This window comes from Watersipora subatra, chromosome 4 (genome assembly GCF_963576615.1).
Source record: "Watersipora subatra chromosome 4, tzWatSuba1.1, whole genome shotgun sequence".
Taxonomy (NCBI): Eukaryota; Metazoa; Bryozoa; class Gymnolaemata; order Cheilostomatida; family Watersiporidae; genus Watersipora; species Watersipora subatra.
In genome coordinates this window covers 55913525-55936326 of record NC_088711.1, presented here as the reverse complement: position 1 = coordinate 55936326, position 22802 = coordinate 55913525, and the positions used below count along the sequence as shown (strand labels likewise).

Here is a 22802-nt window from a genome sequence, read left to right as displayed (position 1 = left end):
ACTCTTAAGACCAGCCACCACACACAGATTTCCTGTCAACAAAGGCACAGCGATTCACTAAATCAGCTCCCTTGCTCTTCTCTCTGAGGCTTCTGTCAAGCATCTGATTCACTCCTGTTTATATAGCAAAACCTGTTAGTCCTTCGGATTTACTGTGAAAACCTGTGAAAGCCAGCCTTCGCATTACCGGTTAATCACTGGAAATCCTCGAATATTTATATAATATCCAACAGGATTTGCTAGCAGTGTAATAATAGCCTAAAGTAATGTGCAAAGTTATGGTGGCCCCTGGACAATTCTACATATGTTATGTTTCATTCAAAGTTGCTGTGCTAAAAATCACCGGAACTAAGCAACTCTATACCTCATTTTTATTCAGAATTTGTAAGCAGTTCAAATATCATATTGAAACTTTATATGTTTTAACTTTATCATTCTAGAAAAACCTGATAGCATACTCAGCTACTAGTGTAGCCTTCACAACCTCCCAGCTGGTAGCCTTTCTCCTCATCATGCGACTACATAGCCAGGCAGCCCCGCCATGCAGCATATATGGGAGGAGTTCAACAGGTGTGACTCTTTTCAGAGCGCAAAATTGCTCATAGTTGGCAATCTATGCAAACATCTCTACTGGTCCACCACCAGTAAACCGACAGGCCCACAAGCCTGATTAAGGATGCTGGCTAAAATGCCAGCATCTATCTGCATCAAAGCAGGCACCTGTGCACCTGCTCCTAAAGAGCCAGAATCAGTAGGTGCTGGCTTCGGGCCTACTGGTCCTCAAGGGGAAGACCAACCTCAGGGGGGAGGTTGGTCCACCCCATCCCCTCGCTCCTGATGCCGTACTCTCAGGTAAAGCTGCCAACTAATTTGGCTACCCGACTTCCAGAGCCCTGTCAAAGGCCGAAATAGCTTGTCAGCAATACAACAAGAATGTTGCTGCGCAGCACCAAGCTGCTATGAACCAAGCCGCAAACCTCCCTTTTGCCACCAGCCTTTACTACCACAGTGATACTCGCCTACAGCAGAATGCTGTCACAAACCTCACGGCAGTCCCTACTGCCAACCTGTAGATAAATCAAATAAGCCGCTTTACTGTTATACGATGGATTCTCAAGCCCAACCACCACACACAGATTTCCTGCCAGCAAAGGCACAGCAATTCACTAAATCAGCTCTCTTGCGCTTCTCTCTGAGGCTTCTGTCAAGCATCTGATTCATCCCTGTTTATGTAGCGAGACCTGTTAGTCCCTCGGCTTTACTGTGAAAACCTGTGAAAGCCAGACCCCCACCCCCATTACCGGTTAATTACTGAAAAACCTCAAATACTTACATAACATCCCACATGATTTGCTGGCAGTATACTGATAGCTTAACTTTGCACACTTTGGTGTGCAAAGTTATGGTGGCCCCTGAACAATTCGACATATGTTATGTTTCATTCAAAGTTGCTATGCTAAAAATCCCCTGAACTAAGCAACTCTATACAACATTTCTATCCAGAATTTGTAAGCAGTTCAAATATGCAATTAAAACTTTATATGTTTTAACTCTATTGTTATCATTCCAGAAAAACCTGACGCATGTCTATAGCTTGTGGACAAATAATAAATATAGGGAAATTGTTAAGGGTAGTTGTGAATTGGCTCCTGCTGAAATAAGTGGAAAATGTGAACTGAAATCTTTGTGCGGAAATTAGTGGACCTGATAAGAATTTTGATTTAGGAATTGAAACCGAGTTTACTCTGAGTTTTAACATTAAAGCTCAGTTTAGCTTGTAATTATTTGTGCGAAAGAACAAAAGATTTTGGTTTAATTAGATCAAAAGTATGTTTTAAGCTTTAAAATGATGTATAGATTTATGCATTTTGAGCTAAGATGAGATATGATAATATATTTCAATAGCATCCTACATATTATTGAAATGTCTAACATAATTTGTTTGATATGCTTATAACTCCAGACTGTTCAACCAACAGCTATAACAACTACAACTATACATTATTTGAAAGCATTTTCTCTTGGAAAGATAGTCCTTAAAAATATTATAGGAATGTCAAACTTTTTCACAATTAATATTGTCTTATTTGAAGTTGAAGATTGAATGGAAAAGGCTATAATTACAGACATATTTATGCTTGTGTTTAGATGGTTGATAGTACTAATTCTATGCAGGAAAATCAAACTAAAAGGGAGATGTAATTAAGCTGCAAAATCATGAAGGTCCAAAAGAAACTTAGTAGTTTGTCAAAATAAAGGGCAACCAGTTTACCTGGTTGGGGAATACTCACGCAACATGCACAGCCAGACGGTAAAAGATGGTTTGTGTTTAAAATAATGTTTAAATCTTACTTGTCAGCAACTTTGCTGTGACCTAGAGCTCTCGAAGGATGAACTTGAGACCTAACCAGCTTGTTATCCGCTTTCTGTGAAAAAAGGGATCCATACTTTAACTTGCTTTTTCTTTCATTGAAGGTGCTCAGGTTTATCATTCAGTTTTTGTGTAACAAAGGAGGAAAGGGAGATAAAGAAACAAGAAAAAGAAAGAAAAGAGAGTGAAAGAAGGAAAGAAAAGAGAGAGAGGAAGAAAGGGAGAAAAAAGGGAGAGAGGCGAGAGAGGGAGAACGAGAGAAAAAAAAGAGGGGAGAGGCAGAGTGAGGAGGAGGGAAGAATAAAAAAGAGAGAAGGAAGAAGGGAAAGGACTAGGAAAAAGGAGAAGATGGAGAAAGCGGAAATTGATGTTATACGCCTGTCTCAAAGGTAAGAAATACCCACAGTACATACTGCCTGTAGCACGTTGTAATGTTACATTTTTTGTAGATTATAACCAACCAATACCAAAGTATGCATTGGTTGCATCGGTACGCATTGGAATTTTTCAGCCAAGTTATGAATTAATCTCTTTAGCGTTGCTGGCCGTCATATGTTTGAATAATCTAAATATCCTAGTCTATTATACCAGGTTTAAAGACTTAGTTTCTCTAGCTGAAATTTTGCAAGCGCCAGTTTCTCCGAATATTTAAGACATTGGAAACAAACAACATTTGAATTTTTTATTCTTTCGAATGTAGCTTATATTTTGTGGTTTTAATTTTCATGAACACATCTTTAAATTTAATTTTTGGTAAAGGTAATATTGGTAGAATGTTCATTGTAATAAAGAACCAATTATAAAAGCGCTTCTGCAGTTGGTAGCCATGCAATCTAGCAGAATTATATTATGTTATCTAGTAATTTATATACAATCAGATATACAATGTACACAATTGGATATGCAACATATACAATATATAAAATTATATACAATTAAGCATACAATATATACAATTAGATATATAATATATACAATTAAATATACAATTAGATATACAATATAGACAATTATATACAGTACATACAATTAAAAATACAATATTCACTATTAGATATATAATATATACAATTAGATATACAATTAAATATACAATATAAACAATTATATACAAATATATCCAATTATGTAAAAATATAAACAATTATGTACAACTATATGTGATACTTATATGCAATAATGATTTACAAAATTTATATACATTTATTAACACTTATATATACTTATATACACTTTTATATGTTTATGACACTTGCATACACTTATGATGTAAAACCTTTTCGACCTTAAGAGCCACAAAAATAGGCACAGTTGATATGTAGTTTTCTCTAGTTTCAATAATCTTATATTCAGAAACACACCGCTATTATTTATTTTTATATAAAAAGTTAATAAAGTTTTAATAAAGACCAGGTGTTGTTTGAACCCGTACAGCACTCACCCAAGCAAACTTGATTAAATGTAAAATTGAAGCACCTGACCAAATCCATCTCGCCTTGATGCCATTACCTGACTCTTTGATGTACCTCATGCACGTTACAACAACATTTATACTATTACAGGTTTTTAATTTGATGACATCAGTTTTGGTAAAAAATATAACCAGTTTTGAAATAATTGAGCCAATAGAAACGACAGCTCAAATTACAAAAAAGAACATATTACAAAGGATGACTGCTGAAGCGTTACACAACAAATATATATCTGATATAAAGAGGAATTATACAGAATATATATATATCTGATATAGAAGTGTCATAATGTAGTCACTGCTTGTAGTAAGAAGAGAGCAAAGGTGCTGTATCATCATAATGTTTGACATCTGTCGACAGGTAGCCCAGTTGAAAATCAACAGATTTTAACGCATGCTTGTCTTGGTCAGCATCCATAGAGTGAACTGTAATAAGCTCTTCATCACTTGACTTCTTCATTACATGCGCGGTCACAAAGTGTTTCACCTAAAAGTTGTCTAGCAAATTTGAAGGCAAACAACAAACTATCATCTGCTATTCCTCTCTCCCTCTTTTCCCTACATCCCTGCCTCTCATTTTCTCTCTCCCTCCCTCTCTCTCTCTCCCCCTTCCTCCCTCCCTTCCCTCTCTCTCTCTCCCTTTCTCTCGCTCCCTCTCTCTCTCTCGCACTCTCTCCCTCTCGCTCTTCCCATTATCCCTCTCTCTCCCTCTCCCTCGCCCTCTCTCTATCCCCTTTATCTTCTTCACTCTTTCTCTCTCCCTTTCTCTCTCTCCCTCTCTCTCTCTTCTTTCTATCCCTGCCTCTCATTTTCTCCCACTCTCCTCTCAAAAAGATACAAATATTGTGGTCTACCTGAATACAGTTGGTACTACCTTATGATACTTAAAAATTACATAATAATTGTGGTAAAAAATCTCTCATAGATGAGTCTTTGTCAGAGTGTCATGTGGTACTTTGGTCAGTTTTAGATAAAGCTTATAGCTAGACCAGCATTAAACTGGAAGCTGTGAACCACCACCATCATGAGATGTTGTGGCAGGAATGTCTATGAAACGGTCATAAATTGATTCACTGACATAGTTCATATGATATACTACCTGGCAGTGAATCTTTATGACTTCCCTGTTTTTTTAATAATTTTGAGCAATGCCAACTACGGTTTTGGGATGAAAGTTGAGATTAATTGTTAGGAATGCAAATAGAAAGGCATCGGGAGAAGACAGCTTCCGGTAGGTTTTTTTATGAGAATCATAGGGTAGCAAACCCGTTATTGGTTAAATTTATTTTCCCATTTTGCAGAGAATTTCACTAGAGACTCACTTCAACTTCGTTCAACTCAAGAACTTAATTTGTCAAATAATGTGAGTTGGCGATGAGGACAAAACAAGATTACAACGGAATCGTCCTACCTTCCTCCGACTGCTGTAAATCAAGCACCCAATCACACCCAAGACAGTACCGATGAGGATATAGGAAATAGGGTGTCGGTACGTGGGTAGCTTCCCTACAAGTAAAGACTTTGGTGAAGAAGGATGAAATCAGACATAACAGATTAAAAATACCAGCTATACTTTTTAAAACTTTGAGTAAAAGAATATTGATTAGTTAACGTCATTTGAATCTGTTACATTATAGCTTATTTTTCACAAATTTATTCGAAAATATTTACTTTTAGTAATTCACTAAAATATTCGAGAAGTTAATCTTTCAGCGCCAAAATGTGTCAGGTTAAAACAATTTGTAGAGATTAACAAAAGGAAACCTGACAGCTCACACAGCACACCATGCTAGGCATAGCCCTCCCCATTTAGTACATCTCCTTCTTAGTACACTCCTTACTAGGTGTACCATTTTGTAGCACACCCTATCTACCCCATGCTACACTATTTGTACAAATTCTTACTCCCCACCATAAAGAGTTCCGCAGTAGTGATGAATATTATACTCTTTACCAAGTTACATTAGTATTCTACCTATTTTTATACAGCAGATTATATTAGCAGAATTCGTAATAATGTGCAGCAGTAATAGAAAAGGAAACTTTTACTTACTGATGGCTTGCATATAGATGTATATAGATATATATATATATATATATATATATATATATATATCAAAGTTTGTCATCTGTCATTGTTCAGTGTCTGCCCAACTATAGCGATTAAATCCAGAAATAAACAATGTGGTTTGTCCTGGATTTGAACTCATGAAGAATGCATCCACTACTTTGTAAAAATGCGCACTTCAATTCAAGGCTACACCGTTCTTACCGTTGGATCCCTCTTACCATATACAGTCATACTTCGACTTACGAGCTTAATGCGTTCCGAGACTGAGCTTGTATGTCAATTTACTCGCATGTTGGTGCAATTTATTTATATATAGAACAATTAAATATATATTGATTGGTTTCCACACTCTAAAAAAGTGCAAATAAAACACTCAAAACAAGATATTGTAACAAAAAGAACATGTTGGTTATTGTCCTAATGTACCACATGCTTTCAAAAAGCAACAAATAAAAAATAATGCAAGGAAATGTGATTAATTAAAATGTAAAATTAAATACATGCATGTACAATAGCAGTTAACGCTAGCATTTGCCAGGTAGAGAGATATAAGTTATCCTTCGTTACAACAGTTGACTTTGATAAATTTGGATTTTATCAAAGTGTTAAGGACAAACTTAGAAGCAAACCTAAAAGCAAACTTTCAATTTTAACTTAACGTAATTAAAATTTCTTCGGCGTTCATAGTTTGAAGTTTCTCGCTGGTTAGCTAATTTTTCCTTTGTTTCGCTTTCACGACTAGCCGGCCGTTTTAAGATAAACCTATCTAAGGACATCTGCCTTTGTCGCCTTTTTAACATGTTGCGATTAGGACGAACACAGGTGTCGTCACAAAGGTTTAATGCACGACCACTAGCCAACTTGTCCGAATGTCTATTAAACAGTTTGGATAGATAGCACCGGCCTTTTCACATAGCATCGTTTCAGGTACGCTGTCACTGGTCAATTGTTTGTCCAATGCCATCAGCGGTCGTGAAGATCGCTGCACTGTTTAGAAACTACGATTAGTCCTTCTGCGACCTAAATGCCCTGAATATAATCATTCTGTTTGATAATTGTGGATGTATTTCTGTCATATTGCTGAGCTAGCTCAATCACGCATACACATTTCGCATATTTTTCAATAATTTTCCGTTTAACATCAATTGTTATCATTTGCTTTTTTTTGTATTATCTTTCATTTTACTGGCAAACTTTTGGTCTACGCACAGTACGTTTAATTCACATAATTTTGCACAGAAAATCGTGCACAAAAAACACAATACAAAAGTATAATCTGAGCAGTTAAAAAACACAGAGTGATGCTGTTCTCATAAAACACCTCTGACATACTTGGCAACTGACTCAAGTGCTCGTATCTCAAACATGGCTCGTATGTTAGTGCTAAAACTTGCTTGAAAGCTGGCTCGTATCTCAGGTTTCTCATATGCTAGAGCACTCGTAAGTTGAAGTATTACTGTACTGAATACCCTTTTCGTGATTGCTCACGATTAATTTTTAATTAATTCAGTTCGCCTACGAGTTACCGCCTTACGACGCCCTGTTTTATGATTTGTTTCGCTTTACTATATAAAGCACGACGCTTTTGTATCCCCGTCATACTAGGGCGAATTTGTTTTCCGCCATACAATATCAACCAAAGTTTCTCACAAAATTAAAATTTTGCAGTTGTTGTACTGATTATGATGAAATAACAAAAATTTTGATATGTTATTCGTCGAAATCTCTCCTACAAAACCTGAAAGAGATATACATTGCTCACTATCTCAATTCAACGTTATTCATTACAAGTTATAATAAAAATGAGTTTAAAAACAGATAAGTGATATAATTTTAGTTGAAGGATGAAGTTTAGTTTCGTGAAGTACATACCAAAACTTCCTTCAAGTATGTGTTTAGTAAGCTAAATTCATTTAAGTTAGATTCAACATTTACGTTATACATCGGTCTCGAAGGTAAGAACGTAGAACGTACTGCACGCAGTACATCTTGTAAGAAGTTCTTGATATAGTATTCTGGATAAAATGTTAAATTTTTGTGCAGATAATTACAACTAAATATACTAAAGTTACTGCAGTTAACTATTGTTACTAAAGTTAACATATTGTTTTGTTATTAATTTTTAATATGTACAGTATGTATGTAAAATTTTGATGATTTTTATCCAAAAGTGCTTGCATTAGGTAGTTACTGTAGAGTTCTATACCACTATACAATATTTTCACCTTATGATGCCAACACTGAAACAAATTAAAATTATATAAACGTATACCAAATAATTTTTTATTGTAATCGTATCAAAACAGACTATCTAGCCATTAATTGCTAACTATTTTAATTTTACATTTAAAAACCTTTGCAGTTTTATTTTTCCTTTTAATTTATTTCAACAAAACACTTCTTTCATGATATAAAATTTAAAAATTACAGTTGTTTGAGAAAGTTTAAAAACCTTCAGTTATTTTACTTTCTTCTCAATTCATTTGAACTGCACAAATGAAGTTTTTACTCATGATATAAAGTTTAAAAGTTAGAATGGCAAATGTTGTATAATGTATGTAAAACTAAAATAAATTTTCTGTCCAAAGAATGTTTTACTACCCGAGCAATACCAGGCATTTAGCATAAATCTCGTTTGGCCAGCTATAGCAATAAGGTTTTAGGAACAAAAAAGACACCTCGCACTAGATTTGAAATTACAACGTTTACAACCACAAATTTGCAAACATGTGCGCCTAACCACAAGGCTAAGCCATTCTTATCTTTCCTCACTATTTTATCGACAGTAATTTTATCGGTAAATGGGAATGCACTACTTATCATTGACTAATATTACCTTTTGTGTTTGCTTTGCTTTACAAAAGCCATTTCAAAATTCATTACCTATTTTTTTAATTTGTAATTTTTAAATGTGACGTGTCAATTTCAAATATTTTATGACCATCTCCAATTTCCGGTTCTTCACCGTGGTGATCGATAAAAATTATTAAATTTACTACTATTACACTTGAATTTTGTATTATTTTGAATTGGAGTTGCCTCCACATTCTCTCTGCGTTTGGTCAGACAAAGCATCCGACAAAAACAGTACGATATCTCATTTTTTTATGTTGGTAACAGTATCGAGAGGTACTAATATTGCTGTATATCAAGGTTAGATGGATAGCTTCAACTACAACAGCAACCTTTTTATGCGCATACTTCTATTTAATCACTGTTATTATTAACTCGACATGTACATGATTTATATTTTGTTTTCTCAGTTTGTAATAATTGTCATGGTGACAACTTATTTTTCACTTCATTCATTGTAGCAAAATAGACTATTTAGCCATTAATTGATAATTATTTCACATTTAAACACTTTCACAGTTTTATTTTTCTCTTAATTTATTTAAACTACACAAAACACTTTTTTCATGATATAAAATTTAAAAGTTAGAATGGTAAATGTTGTATATGTTAAATGAAAATTAATTTTTTGTCTAAAAACTTTTTTATTACCCGGGCAACATGCGCATTCAGCTAACCATAGTATGTGGCACGACACGGGTGCATGTATTCTGGTCAACATCGTATATATAATGTTTCTCTTCCGTACATAGATTAGTGACAACTGTGGAAAAATAGGAGAAAAATTATGATGTGGTTTTCTTTGAAAGGCTGATTGCACCCTGGGAATTATAATAGTATAATGTGCAGCATGATTCAGTCAGTTATTACCTAATGATTCTCATTAAAAAATAAAATGATTAATTTTGTCAACGTGGTAGACATAAGTTATACAAACAACAAAGGCAATTTTTTCAACTAAGAAAGAATTATTTATAGAAAATGTAATTTTTTTTAAATTAGATTTTTTATCATGAGTTGTTTACATGAGAAGAACAATTCACCTGACTATCTCTTATTGAAAGCATCTTTATTGAAAGTGTCATAAGGTGTTGTAGTCAGTTTTAGGTATAACTGATAGCTAGACCAGTTGGAAACTGAGACGCACCACCATGTTTTGTTTTGGCAATAATATCAATCAAGCGGTCATAATTTGATTGACTGGCATAGCTGATGTGGTATACTCCTTGGCAGTGAATCTTTTATTACTTCCCTGTATTTTTAGATAAACTTGAACAATGACAACTACCATCATGCGATAAAATTAAGATTGCTGTTTTGGAATTCAGTGATAAAACACCCGAAGAAGACAACTTCTGTTGACTTTCTTTTTAAAAGTCAAAATGTAACAAACTGATTGCATGGTAAAAACTTTTTCTCCATATTATAAAGTTTTAGTGGAGACCCTCAACTTGGATCAACTCAAAAACCTGATCTGTCAACTAATGTAAATCTATAAATCTCAGGGTTTATCATTCGTTTTTGATAATGTTTTAGGAGTAAAAAAATTCACTTGGCACTACATGTGAACTCAGAACCTCCAGTTCTCTAGACATGTGGGTTGACCTACTAAAGTACAGGATCTACTTGTGATACAATGGAATAATTATGCACAAAGTTATTACATCAGTTAAAATACTCACTCTTAGAGCCCTTGGGAAAATACTATTGGTTATTACTAGACTATCTCGTTAGCTACTAGATGCGTTAGAGATCTTTGCGTGTGGCTTAACGATTATTAAACTGGCTTCAGACACGGCTCTTACTATTGAAGACATGGCTTTACGGACATGGCTAGCTTCAGTTACTAGCTTAAGTTGCTCAAATTCACTAGTTAATAATTTTATTACCCAACCAACGCTGGGCATTCACCTAGTTTGTGATTGTCTAGTCTAGTCACCTAGTCTGCTCTGGGCGTTAAGTTTACAGGTGTTGAGTTCACATCGTGTACCTACATATGCTATCTAAATGCTCATCATGTACATACATCTGCTATCTAAATGCTCATCATGTACATACATATGCTATCCAAATGCTCATCATGTACATACATATGATATCCAAATGCTCATCATGTACATACATATGCTATCCAAATGCTCATCATGTACATACATATGCTATCTAAATGCTCATCATGTATATACATATGCTATCCAAATGCTCATCATGTACATACATATGCTATCTAAATGCTCATCATGTACATACATATGCTATCAAAATGCTCATCATGTACATACATATGCTATCTAAATACTCATCATGTACATACATATGCTATCTAAATGCTCATCATGTACATACATCTGCTATCTAAATGCTCATCATGTACATACATATGCTATCTAAATGCTCATCATGTACATACATATGATATCCAAATGCTCATCATGTACATACATACCTATGCTATCCAAATACTCATCATGTACATACCTATGCTATCTAAATACTCATCGTGTACATACATATGCTATCAAAATACTCATCGTGTACATACATATGATATCTAAATGCTCATCATGTACATACATATGCTATCCAAATGTTCATCATGTACATACATATACTATCCAAATGCTCATCATGTACATACATATGCTATCCAAATGCTAATCATGTACATACATATGCTATCAAAATGCTCATCATGTACATACATATGCTATCTAAATACTCATCGTGTACATACCTATGCTATCTAAATACTCATCGTGTACATACATATGCTATCTAAATGCTCATCGTGTACATACATATGCTATCTAAATGCTCATCATGTACATACATATGCTATCCAAATGCTCATCGTGTACATACATATGTTATCAAAATGCTTATCTTGTAGGTATTATTTTAGAGCTATTGGATTTTCCAGGCTTAACACGCTTACAATATTAAATACTAGAAAATTGGTGACTATTCAAGTCTATATAGCAACTCTTTTACATCATGAAAAATTTAAATACATGTATTTTAGAGACATTTTTTGCAACTGTAACAAAATATGTGGAAGGGTTTATGGATGTTATAAGGTAAACTGAAATGAATATGCAACACGCAGATTTTCCTATCACAACCATAAAATACAGCGCTGTCGACAAGACTATCAACCAAGTGTAGTTAGGTGATCCTTGGGTGGCTATGACATAGTTGTATAACACAAGTTGTTGTAATGACAATACAGTAAGTGGTACCAAAAATTGAAGATAAATTTTCACTTGAAATCCGAGGTAAAGTTTGAAATATAAACTCTGCTGGCTCAGCAATAAGTTGAAAAACAGGAGCTTTTGGTTCCTTTTTCCAATATGGTTAATTGATGTATCTTCTTCGATTAGTTTACAGTTGAGAGCTTTAGTAGTTTATTGTAACGTAGTCAATTGAATGTTTAGTGAAATTTTGTACATGCCATCATAGCCTCTAAAGGTCAGTCTGTAGAGCAGACTATTAATGACATTTTTTATTGGTGAGATTAACGACCGTCTAGCGACATTTATCGGTTGCATTTTCAAAATATTCGAAAAAGCAGGCTCTGCAAACTCACTAGTGTATGTTGGTAAAAATACACTAGTGAGTTGGGAAATAATTGGGAAAAATGGAAATAATTAATTTGCCGTACCCGCTTGTTTATCATCATCATCTGAATCCTCATCTTGGTTAGAATTATATTTTCTTGCTTCATTAGTCTTTGAATCATCAGTTTCCGATGTATCAGTGAGTTCATTTGAATCGGGTAAATCTGTGGAATCTGGTACTTGTGTGGAATCTGATGAGACATACATGTAAGAGTTTAATCCTCAAGTGAGCCTTTTGTCTACTTGTTTATTCATTAGATGCTAATAAAAAGTATGGTTTTATATATACTATGTGCGCATAGTTAAACTCGACAAAGTTTATAACTGCGTCAAATTTAACTGCATCAAATTAAAATGCTTTAAAATAGGCCCAACTATTATATATCTAGCTAATCAATAGTCACCAATAAACAATAATAAGGTATCAATTATCAATTAGAACTACTCTCTTATAGGAGTCTACTGTAACTGATCAATAATCACCAATAAACAATAATAAGGTATCTGATAGAGCTACTCTTTTATATGAGTCAACTGTAACTGATCAATAGTCACCAATAAACAATAATAAGATATCAGTTAGAGCTGCTCTCTTATAGCAGTCTACTGTAACTGATCAATAGTCACTAATAAACAATAATGAGATACCAAGTAGAGCTACTCTCTTAAAGGAGTCTACTTTAACTGATCAATAGTCTCCAATAAACGATAATAAGGTATCTGATAGAGCTAATATATTATAGGAGCCCACTGTAACTGACCAATAGTCAACAAAAAAAACAATAATACGGCATCTGATAACGCTATTCTATTAAAGGAGTCTACTGTAACAGATCAATTCACCAATAAACAATAATAAGGCATCAATTAGAGCTTCTTTTTATAGGAGTCTACTGTAACTGATCAATAGTCACTAATGAACAATAATAAGGTATCTGATCGAGCTAATCCCTTATAGGAGTCTACTAAAACTGATCAATTTGAACAACGATGGAAAAGTGGTCACCCTGTAATGACACGCTTGATTTCCTACAAACTTATGAACTGTAAATGCAGACAATACACACAAGATAAAAAGCACTTAAAGGTTGACTTGCAACCAAGTTCACATTACAGTTATTTGGTATCAAAAGATTCACCATGTCTTACTCTGCTGTGTTGTAGGTGCAAAATATGTGGAACTGTGATCACAAGCTCTTAAAAGCTCAAAGATGAACAGTTATTCGCAGCCATCACAAAAACGCCGTAGATTAAATCCCTTTCCAAAACGGCTCAAATGGGAAGTAGCTGAACACGATGGCTTCTGTTTACACTTTCATGCAACCTCGTTTGTCGAAATAATTTCACAAATAAACTTCACTATGTGAACTTCATGTGTGTACTTTAAATTATGTCTATTGTCCTTACGCGTCTATGTCATCATCGTTGTAATGCTGTCAATTTGAGCACTGACATCTCAAAACCTTGCGTAAAACAATTCGTTCAATTTAGTAACCTTAGCTCGAAGGTGTGCATATCATCTTGTAATAAACACGAGGAGCCTGTTGGTCACCTGAGATGGTCGAAAAATGCTGGAGAAATTCTTCGCGCTATTTGGCAAGAAGTTGGGTCACAAGATCATATTACGACTAGATGATTAGACCAAGCTGAAACGAAACCTGTAAAGTAGCGAGCATCTATATTTGAGAAGGGCTTTTCTGAAAAACCCACAGTGTTTGTCATAAAGTAGTGCTACGAAACGTTTTATATTGAGCCTTTTATTGGCCATTCAATTCACATGTCAAAGCAATAACCACAATGTTTGAATACGTCATCGAAATAAAGGGGATTTCAACCTACAACGTTGTAAATCAACTTTTAAAAATTGATTACAGTGAACTTCAAAAATCTGCATCTTCAGTTCATACCTTACGAGCTTCTGCACTGAAACCATCTGACCATCCAAAAATTGAAAAAGATGACACAACACAAACAACCAGTGTAAATATATCAAGTGCATTAACTCTAATTATGTAGTTAATTTTCATGTATTTTCCCTTTGAAATTTACTTATTGTTATTAACTTTAATTGTGATCACTTGTATAGCAATCGATATAAAGTAAATTTGATAATAAAATACCTTTATTCTCTGAAGGGTTACCTTCTACACTGTTTGGGTCTTCTGGTTTGTTTTCTAAATATGAAGAAAAGTTAAGATGGTTATAGAGGACAGTAGAAATATTTGTCCCAATAAAAAGATGTTGAGATGTATAATTATTCATTTATTATATGCGAGAAAAGAGAACTAGAGATGAGTATACGTTAAGTGGAAGAAAGTAGAGATGGTTTATATGATAAGTGAAGGGAAATAAAGATGGTTATATGTTGATTGAAGGCAAATAGAGATGTTTATATGTTAAGGGAAAGGAAATAGAGATGATTATATGTTAAGTGAAGGGAAATAGAGATGATTATATGTTAAGGGAAGGGAAACAGAGATGGTTATATGTTAAGGGAAGGGAAATAGAGATGATTATATGTTAAGGGAAGGGAAATAGAGATGGTTATATGTTAAGGGAAGGGAAATAGAGATGGTTATATGTTAAATGATGGGAAATAGAGACGATTGTATGGTAAATAAAAGGAAATAGAGATGATTATATATGAAGTGAAAAGAAATACAGATGTTATAATATCCTCAATTGTATTTCAACTGATGTTATAATATCCTCTATTGTATCTCAACTGATGTTATAATACCCTCAATTGTATTTCAACTGATGTTATAATATCCTCTATTGTATCTCAACTGATGTTATAATACCCTCTATTGTACCTCAACTGATGTTATATTATCCTCTATTGTATCACAACTGATGTTATAATATCCTTTATTGTATCTCAACTAATGTTATAATATTCTCTATTGTATCACAACTGATGTTATAATATTCTCTATTGTATCTCACCTGATGTTATAATATCATCTATTGTATCTCAACTGATGTTATAATATCCTCTATTGTAATTCAACAGATGTTATAATACCCTCTATTGTATCTCAACTGATGTTATAATATCCCCTATTGTATCTCAACTGATGTTATATTATCCTCTATTGTATCACAACTGATGTTATAATATCCTCTATTGTACCTCAACTGATGTTATAATATCCTTTATTGTATCTCAACTAATGTTATAATATTCTCTATTGTATCACAACTGATGTTATAATATTCTCTATTGTATCTCAACTGATGTTATAATATCCTCTATTGTATCTCAACTGATGTTATAATACCCTCTATTGTACCTCAACTGATGTTATATTATCCTCTATTGTATCACAACTGATGTTATAATATCCTCTATTGTACCTCAACTGATGTTATAATATCCTTTATTGTATCTCAACTAATGTTATAATATTCTTTATTGTATCACAACTGATGTTATAATATTCTCTATTGTATCTCACCTGATGTTATAATATCATCTATTGTATCTCAACTGATGTTATAATATCCTCTATTGTAATTCAACAGATGTTATAATACCCTCTATTGTATCTCAACTGATGTTATAATATCCTCTATTGTATCTCAACTGATGTTATATTATCCTCTATTGTATCACAACTGATGTTATAATATCCTCTATTGTACCTCAACTGATGTTATAATATCCTTTATTGTATCTCAACAAATGTTATAATATTCTCTATTGTATCACAACTGATGTTATAATATTCTCTATTGTATCTCACCTGATGTTATAATATCATCTATTGTATCTCAACTGATGTTATAATATCCTCTATTGTAATTCAACAGATGTTATAATACCCTCTATTGTATCTCAACTGATGTTATAATATACTCTATTGTATCTCAACTGATTTTATAATATCCTCTGTTGTATCTCAACTGATGTTATAATAACCTCTATTGCGTCTCAACTGACACTATAATATTCTCTATTGTATCACAACTGATGTTATAATATCCTCTATTGTACTTCAACAAATGCTATAAACGTAACCACTTTCCTAAAGTTGATTTAAGTACTTCCTGTATATATAATGACACTTTATTTCACACGAGTGAAAACAAAGTTTCTACTGAACTTATGAGACCTACTACACTCACAGTTTATACACTTACCCACACATTTGTCAGCATCAATTATATATCCTGTGGTGCAGTCGCAAGCAGTCTGATCCGTATTACATTGATAATGTTCGTCTGATTTACAGAGTTCACAGTTGACTGGTAAAAGTAAAAACGGGTAAGATAATTAAAACAAAGTTGTGAACTGAAACCTTAAAAACATGTTACTAGTACTAAAAAAATTAATCAAAATTCATATTGTGTTATATATAGGGCACATTTAGATTCCTTCTCCCAAGTTTGGTTACTGAAGGAAACGCAACCACCATTGACAACTGCTCTGGGCGTTAAGGTTACACAGTGTACATACATATGCTATCCAAATACTCATCATGTACATACATATGCTATCCAAATGCTCATCATGTACATACAAATGCTATCTAAATGCTCATCATGTACATATTTATGCTATCCAAATGCTCATCATGTACATACATATGCTATCCAAATGCTCATCATGTACATACATATGCTATCTAAATACTCATCATGTACATACATATGCTATCCAAATGCTCATCATGTACATACATATGCTATCTAAATGCTCATCATGTACATACATATGCTATCCATATGCTCATCATGTACATACATATGCTATCCAAATGCTCATCATGTACATACATATGCTATCTAAATACTCATCATGTACATACATATGCTATCCAAATGCTCATCATGTACATACATATGCTATCTAAATGCTCATCATGTACATACATATGCTATCCATATGCTCATCATGTACATACATATGCTATCTAAATACTCATCATGTACATACATATGCTATCCAAATGCTCATCATGTACATACATATGTTATCCAAATGCTCATCATGTACATACATATGCTATCCATATGCTCATCATGTACATACATATGCTATCCATATGCTCATCATGTACATACATATGCTATCTAAATGCTCATCATGTACATACATATGATATCCAAATGCTCATCGTGTACATACATATGTTATTCAAATGCTCATCGTGTACATACATATGCTATCCAAATGCTCATCATGTACATACATACGCTTTCCAAATGCTCATCATGTACATACATATGTTATTCAAATGCTTATCGTGTACATGCATATACTATCCAAATGCTCGTCGTGTAAATCTTATTTTAGAGCTATTGGATTTTCCAGGCTTAACATGATTCCGATATTAACTACTCAATGCAGTATTTGATGCTAAAAATTGGTGACTATTCAAGTTTATATTGAAGTTATTTTACCTCGTGAAAAACTTAAATACATTCTGGTATACGAATAAGTATTCTAGAGAAAGTTTTTGCGACTGTAACAAAATATGCGGGATGGTTTATGGATGTTTGAAGGTAAACTGAAACTGCGTCCAGTAAAACTGACAATATAAACGGACACCTGACACAAAAAATAGAGATCTCAATGTATCTGTAATATTCATAAAAAACAGGGCTTTAGTACTAAAGTTGTAAAAATTGCTCATAAATTAATAAAACCAATGTGTCAAAATGACATTTTGACCCAGTTTGATCTCAATGCTTTTTTATAAGTCGTCAAATGATTTAAATATGCTCAAATATGTGTTTGTTCAATTATTTATAGAAAATATTACGATTCTTTTAGTTATACTAAAATATACAGAGCCAATCCAATAGATAAAGAATCAAATCAGTAGATTCTTCCACCTACCAAAGTAAGTTTCTTACGTCATGATTCTAGCATTTTCTACACATTTAGCTCATTCCACTCTATATATATGGTTGCTGGTAGCTCATATATATTTAGTTTACCTGCACAACTGGGTATACACTTTTTTAAAGTTTATTACCGTAGACATAACGGATGTAGAGAAAATGACACTTTATTTTACACTAATAAACCAGGGTCACTACTTATATGGCCTACTAAACCCACAGTATATACACTTACATACACATCTGTCTTCATCCAGTTTGTATTCAGTGGCACAGTCACAAATATTTTGGTCCGGATAACACTGATAGTGTTCTTTTGATTCACAGAGATCACAGTTGACTGGAAAAGTAAAAACAGGTAAGAGAATTGCCATAAAATTAAGGAATTGAAAGATTGAAAAACACACAAACACAAACAAACACTTGCTTTCTATATCATATGCGATATATTATTTTTCTTTTCCATTTCTTTTTTTGACAAATTGCATTCGAGCATTACAACGAGGAACAAAGAATCTACTTCTTAAAATCTTTAACAATCTATGTATAAATCTCTATGTATAATCTATGTATAAATCTATAAATCTATGTATAATCTATGTATAAATCTATAAATCTATGTATAATCTATGTATAAATCTATAAATCTATGTATAATCTATGTATAAATCTCTATGTATAAATCTATGTATAAATCTATAAATCTATGTATAATCTATGTATAAATCTATAATCTATGTAAATCTATGTATAATCTATGTATAAATCTATAAATCTATGTATAATCTATGTATAAATCTCTATGTATAAATCTATGTATAAATCTATAAATCTATGTATAATCTATGTATAAGTCTATAAATCTATGTATAATCTATGTATAAATCTCTATGTATAAATATATGTATAAATCTATAAATCTATGTATAATCTATGTATAAATCTATAAATCTATGTATAATCTATGTATAAATCTATAAATCTATGTATAATCTATGTATAAATCTATAAATCTATGTATAATCTATGTATAAATCTCTATGTATAAATCTATGTATAAATCTATAAATCTATGTATAATCTATGTATAAATCTATAATCTATGTATAAATCTATGTATAATCTATGTATAAATCTATAAATCTATGTATAATCTATGTATAAATCTCTATGTATAATTCTATGTATAAATCTATAAATCTATGTATAATCTATGTATAAGTCTATAAATCTATGTATAATCTATGTATAAATCTCTATGTATAAATATATGTATAAATCTATAAATCTATGTATAATCTATGTATAAATCTATAAATCTATGTATAATCTATGTATAAATCTCTATGTATAAATCTATGTATAATCTATGTATAAATCTCAAGGTCTGTCATTCGGTGTGTCCAGCTATAGCTAGTAAAATCTATGAATGAAAGATTTGCTTTGTGCGAGATTTGATCTCCAGGATTCACCAGGCGATACCCTAACCAAGTAAGCTACATGAGATGCAATGAATTCATTAGTAAATATGAGTCGTTATGTCGATTCAAATATGTATAGCACTCTATTAGTAAGTTTAACAATACAGATAGTAGTTTACTCAAATTAGTCATTGGCAATGTGCCAGGCTAATGGCAAGTGGCAGGCTACTACATTACCAGCCACTGTTTATAAGCTGATTTTAATACCCATGCAACGCCTGTCAGTCGGCTAGTACTATTTATAACAAGGATAAGCTAAATTGGACAAGAGTTCAATAAAATATGAAGTCAACATAAGTTAACATTGACACCGCGCCCTGCATCATTAAGGTCATAGCGTATAACCTTGACCACCAACGACCTTTATTAGAAACAGCAACAGAAATAAAGTATATGCAGCGCATGCTACATACAATTGGTAAACTCATACAAAAAGAGATATTTGTAAAAAATGAGAATTGCTTTGATATACTCAAAATGTTGAGTATTCTGTTATTGGTATGGCAACCGTAACACACAGCTCTTACATCGACAGAAACTTATTATTATTAGAATAATTCATAGTGATAAATATAAATATTGTACCAAGTACAGTTTGTACATAGAATAACTATAAAATGGCTGTCAAAGAGAATAATTGAACTATTTCGCTGACACTGCAATGCATGATAATTTTCTCTCCTCTAAAGTTTCACTTTACAATAACCGCTAAGAAAGTTCAGATTGAAATGGAAGGTGAATTCTGATTAAAGATGAATCTAAACTGGCAAAACATAATGAAGCAAAGAAACTGATCAAACTTTTGCTTGAATGAAGAGTGTAAATCCACTGTTTATGTTGTCAACAGAAAATAAAACTAAAAACAACCATTTAGTAAAAGTCGGTGATTTCTAGATGAGTATAACGAATGAGTTAACCAACAAGTCAAAAGAGAGTTTACTTATAATACCGTAGATAAGGATATGACTCTGTTACATTTGAGTAGAGAGAGAATAAATCCAGCTACCAGAAACAAGATTGGGTTTTTAAATTAACATCAGTACACAGATACAGTGAATTGCCGAGATAGGCTGGTAAACCTACTATGACATTTGCTATCATCCCCACCACGTAAAAAGCCGGGCTTACAATTACAGCTACCAGATAGTTTGGAGCAAACCTCTGTATCTTGGTCACACCTTGAACAGATATCTACAGAAAGAAAGATAAACTCTGGGAAAGTGAAAGTGAATGAGAGATACTAACAAGCTTTCTTCTAGAAGTTGATAAAAACTGGGGTAAATTTAAAACAGTAATTAAAGGAACCAGGGGAGGCAAGAATCGTAAATTGACTGTTTAGCTATCGGTACGAGAATATGAACAAACAGTCTTTACAGACAAAATAAAAACAATGGCTAACTAAACACCTTCAAATAACTTTTTTATACTCATTATAAAGAGTACTAGCAAACACGAGGCTAAAGTTGGGATAATATTAGACAATAGATAGTGACGATTCAAGTTTAAACTGATTTAATTAACTTAAACTGATTAAATATGTCAAATAAGTGAAAACAGCTTTTAGAGTTACATAAAAAATACAAACAAAAATACATCTGTACAAAATAACCCTTTTATACTAAATATCAAAAGTGACTAGCTGACACATGGCAACAACTTGTGGCAATATTGGACAATAAAAGGTGTTGAATGATTGACAGATTTACTATGGCAAATGAGACACAACAACTCTCAATTTCTTAACAGTTGCTGTCAAAAGAATGATAATTTAATATGCTTTTATTTTAAAAAGGTTATCTAGCTACCTTTTTAACTCAAGCAGCAAACGTCAGGCTTCCACTTATTTTCTTATTGTCTATATTGTCTTATTTTTCTTTTTATTGTGTATCATAGTGTTTAAATAAAAAGGAAATGACTATCTGAACTGCTTTTGTAACATATACACAGTGTCAATGAGCTTACTGAAGTCACACTTTTCTCCAGCCCATGGATGTTGACAGTCACAATTGCCATTGGTCATACATCCATGAACACAATCACTGGAGTTGCATCCTACAACAATAGAAACTTGAAACAGCAAAGCAAAGTGAAACTTATCCTGATTAGAATGTACTGCTGACCAAAAGATTATCTAATGACACTATATAAATATATATATAATATATATGTATATATAATGTATATTGTATATTATATATATTATATATACTAGAAATTCCACTGGCATACAGCCCACGACCAAAGAGATGGCCAGAGATATTGGAAAAAAATAAAGGGTACTAATGGTTGAGAAATGCAATATTAGCAATCAAATGGCTCTGCAGCGCAATAGGATAACTGCAATGGTAGCTGTAATGTACTTGGTGTGGGTGTTATTATATACAACAATAAGCAATAATGAATGGAAAAGATGTTTATATTTTCCCCCTGCAACAGGAGAAATGCAATATTGGCCAATATTAGAAGTAAAATGCACTGATATTCTTAGAATAATCAATTTTATTAATATAGTAATAATAGAAAACCAATACACAATTTTGTTTACATTTCAAAACGTCATAGGTAGCAATATCGAGAAGTTGTGGTATTTATATAGGTTTTTAGAAAATTTATTTAAAAAGTGTTTGGTCATGACAAACAACAACAATGAAAGGAAAATATTACACGTTTATATCTCTCCCTTGCAATAGGAGAAATGCAATGTTGGCCAATATTATAAGTAAAATGCACTGATATTATTAAAATAACCAATATTGTTAATATAGTAATACAGCAATAATAGAAAACCTATGAGCGTTCATGCGTCTCGAAGATTTCTGCAAACTGCAGCAAAATAAAAGCTGTTATAAAAGTGTTATAAAGCTGTAGGCCTAATTTACTGTAATGTATGTAATTCAACAACAATAAAGAAATATGTTTATTATAACTCTGAAATCCAAAATTAGAAGTAAAATGGCAAGCTACTGTGTACTATACACAGTTTGAAAGTTGGTTGCGTTGAATGTAGAATGGTTTTGATAAGCGATCTTTAACAGAAAGCGTGTAGGAGCATTCACGCGTATAAAAATGTAGCAAAATAAAAAAT

At 32.7% G+C, this 22802-nt stretch overlaps 1 protein-coding gene across 5 annotated transcripts in view; it reads right to left on the bottom strand.

The window, feature by feature from the left end:
- Window positions 1-22802, bottom strand: part of LOC137393062 (platelet endothelial aggregation receptor 1-like) — a 117813-nt gene that overhangs the window by 64734 nt on the left and 30277 nt on the right. For 3 of the 5 annotated variants that reach the window (XM_068079453.1, XM_068079454.1, XM_068079455.1), the window contains exons 7-8: window positions 21680-21769; window positions 20801-20908 (exon numbers count right to left, since the gene is read on the bottom strand). In XM_068079453.1, the coding sequence (XP_067935554.1) occupies window positions 20801-20908; window positions 21680-21769 (198 nt within the window). Of the gene's footprint in view, window positions 1-3903; window positions 4330-5253; window positions 5349-12427; window positions 12575-14503; window positions 14558-16529; window positions 16635-18471; window positions 18577-20800; window positions 20909-21679; window positions 21770-22802 lie in introns of those variants that run through there. The other 2 variants (XM_068079456.1, XM_068079457.1) reach the window with 2 other exon arrangements.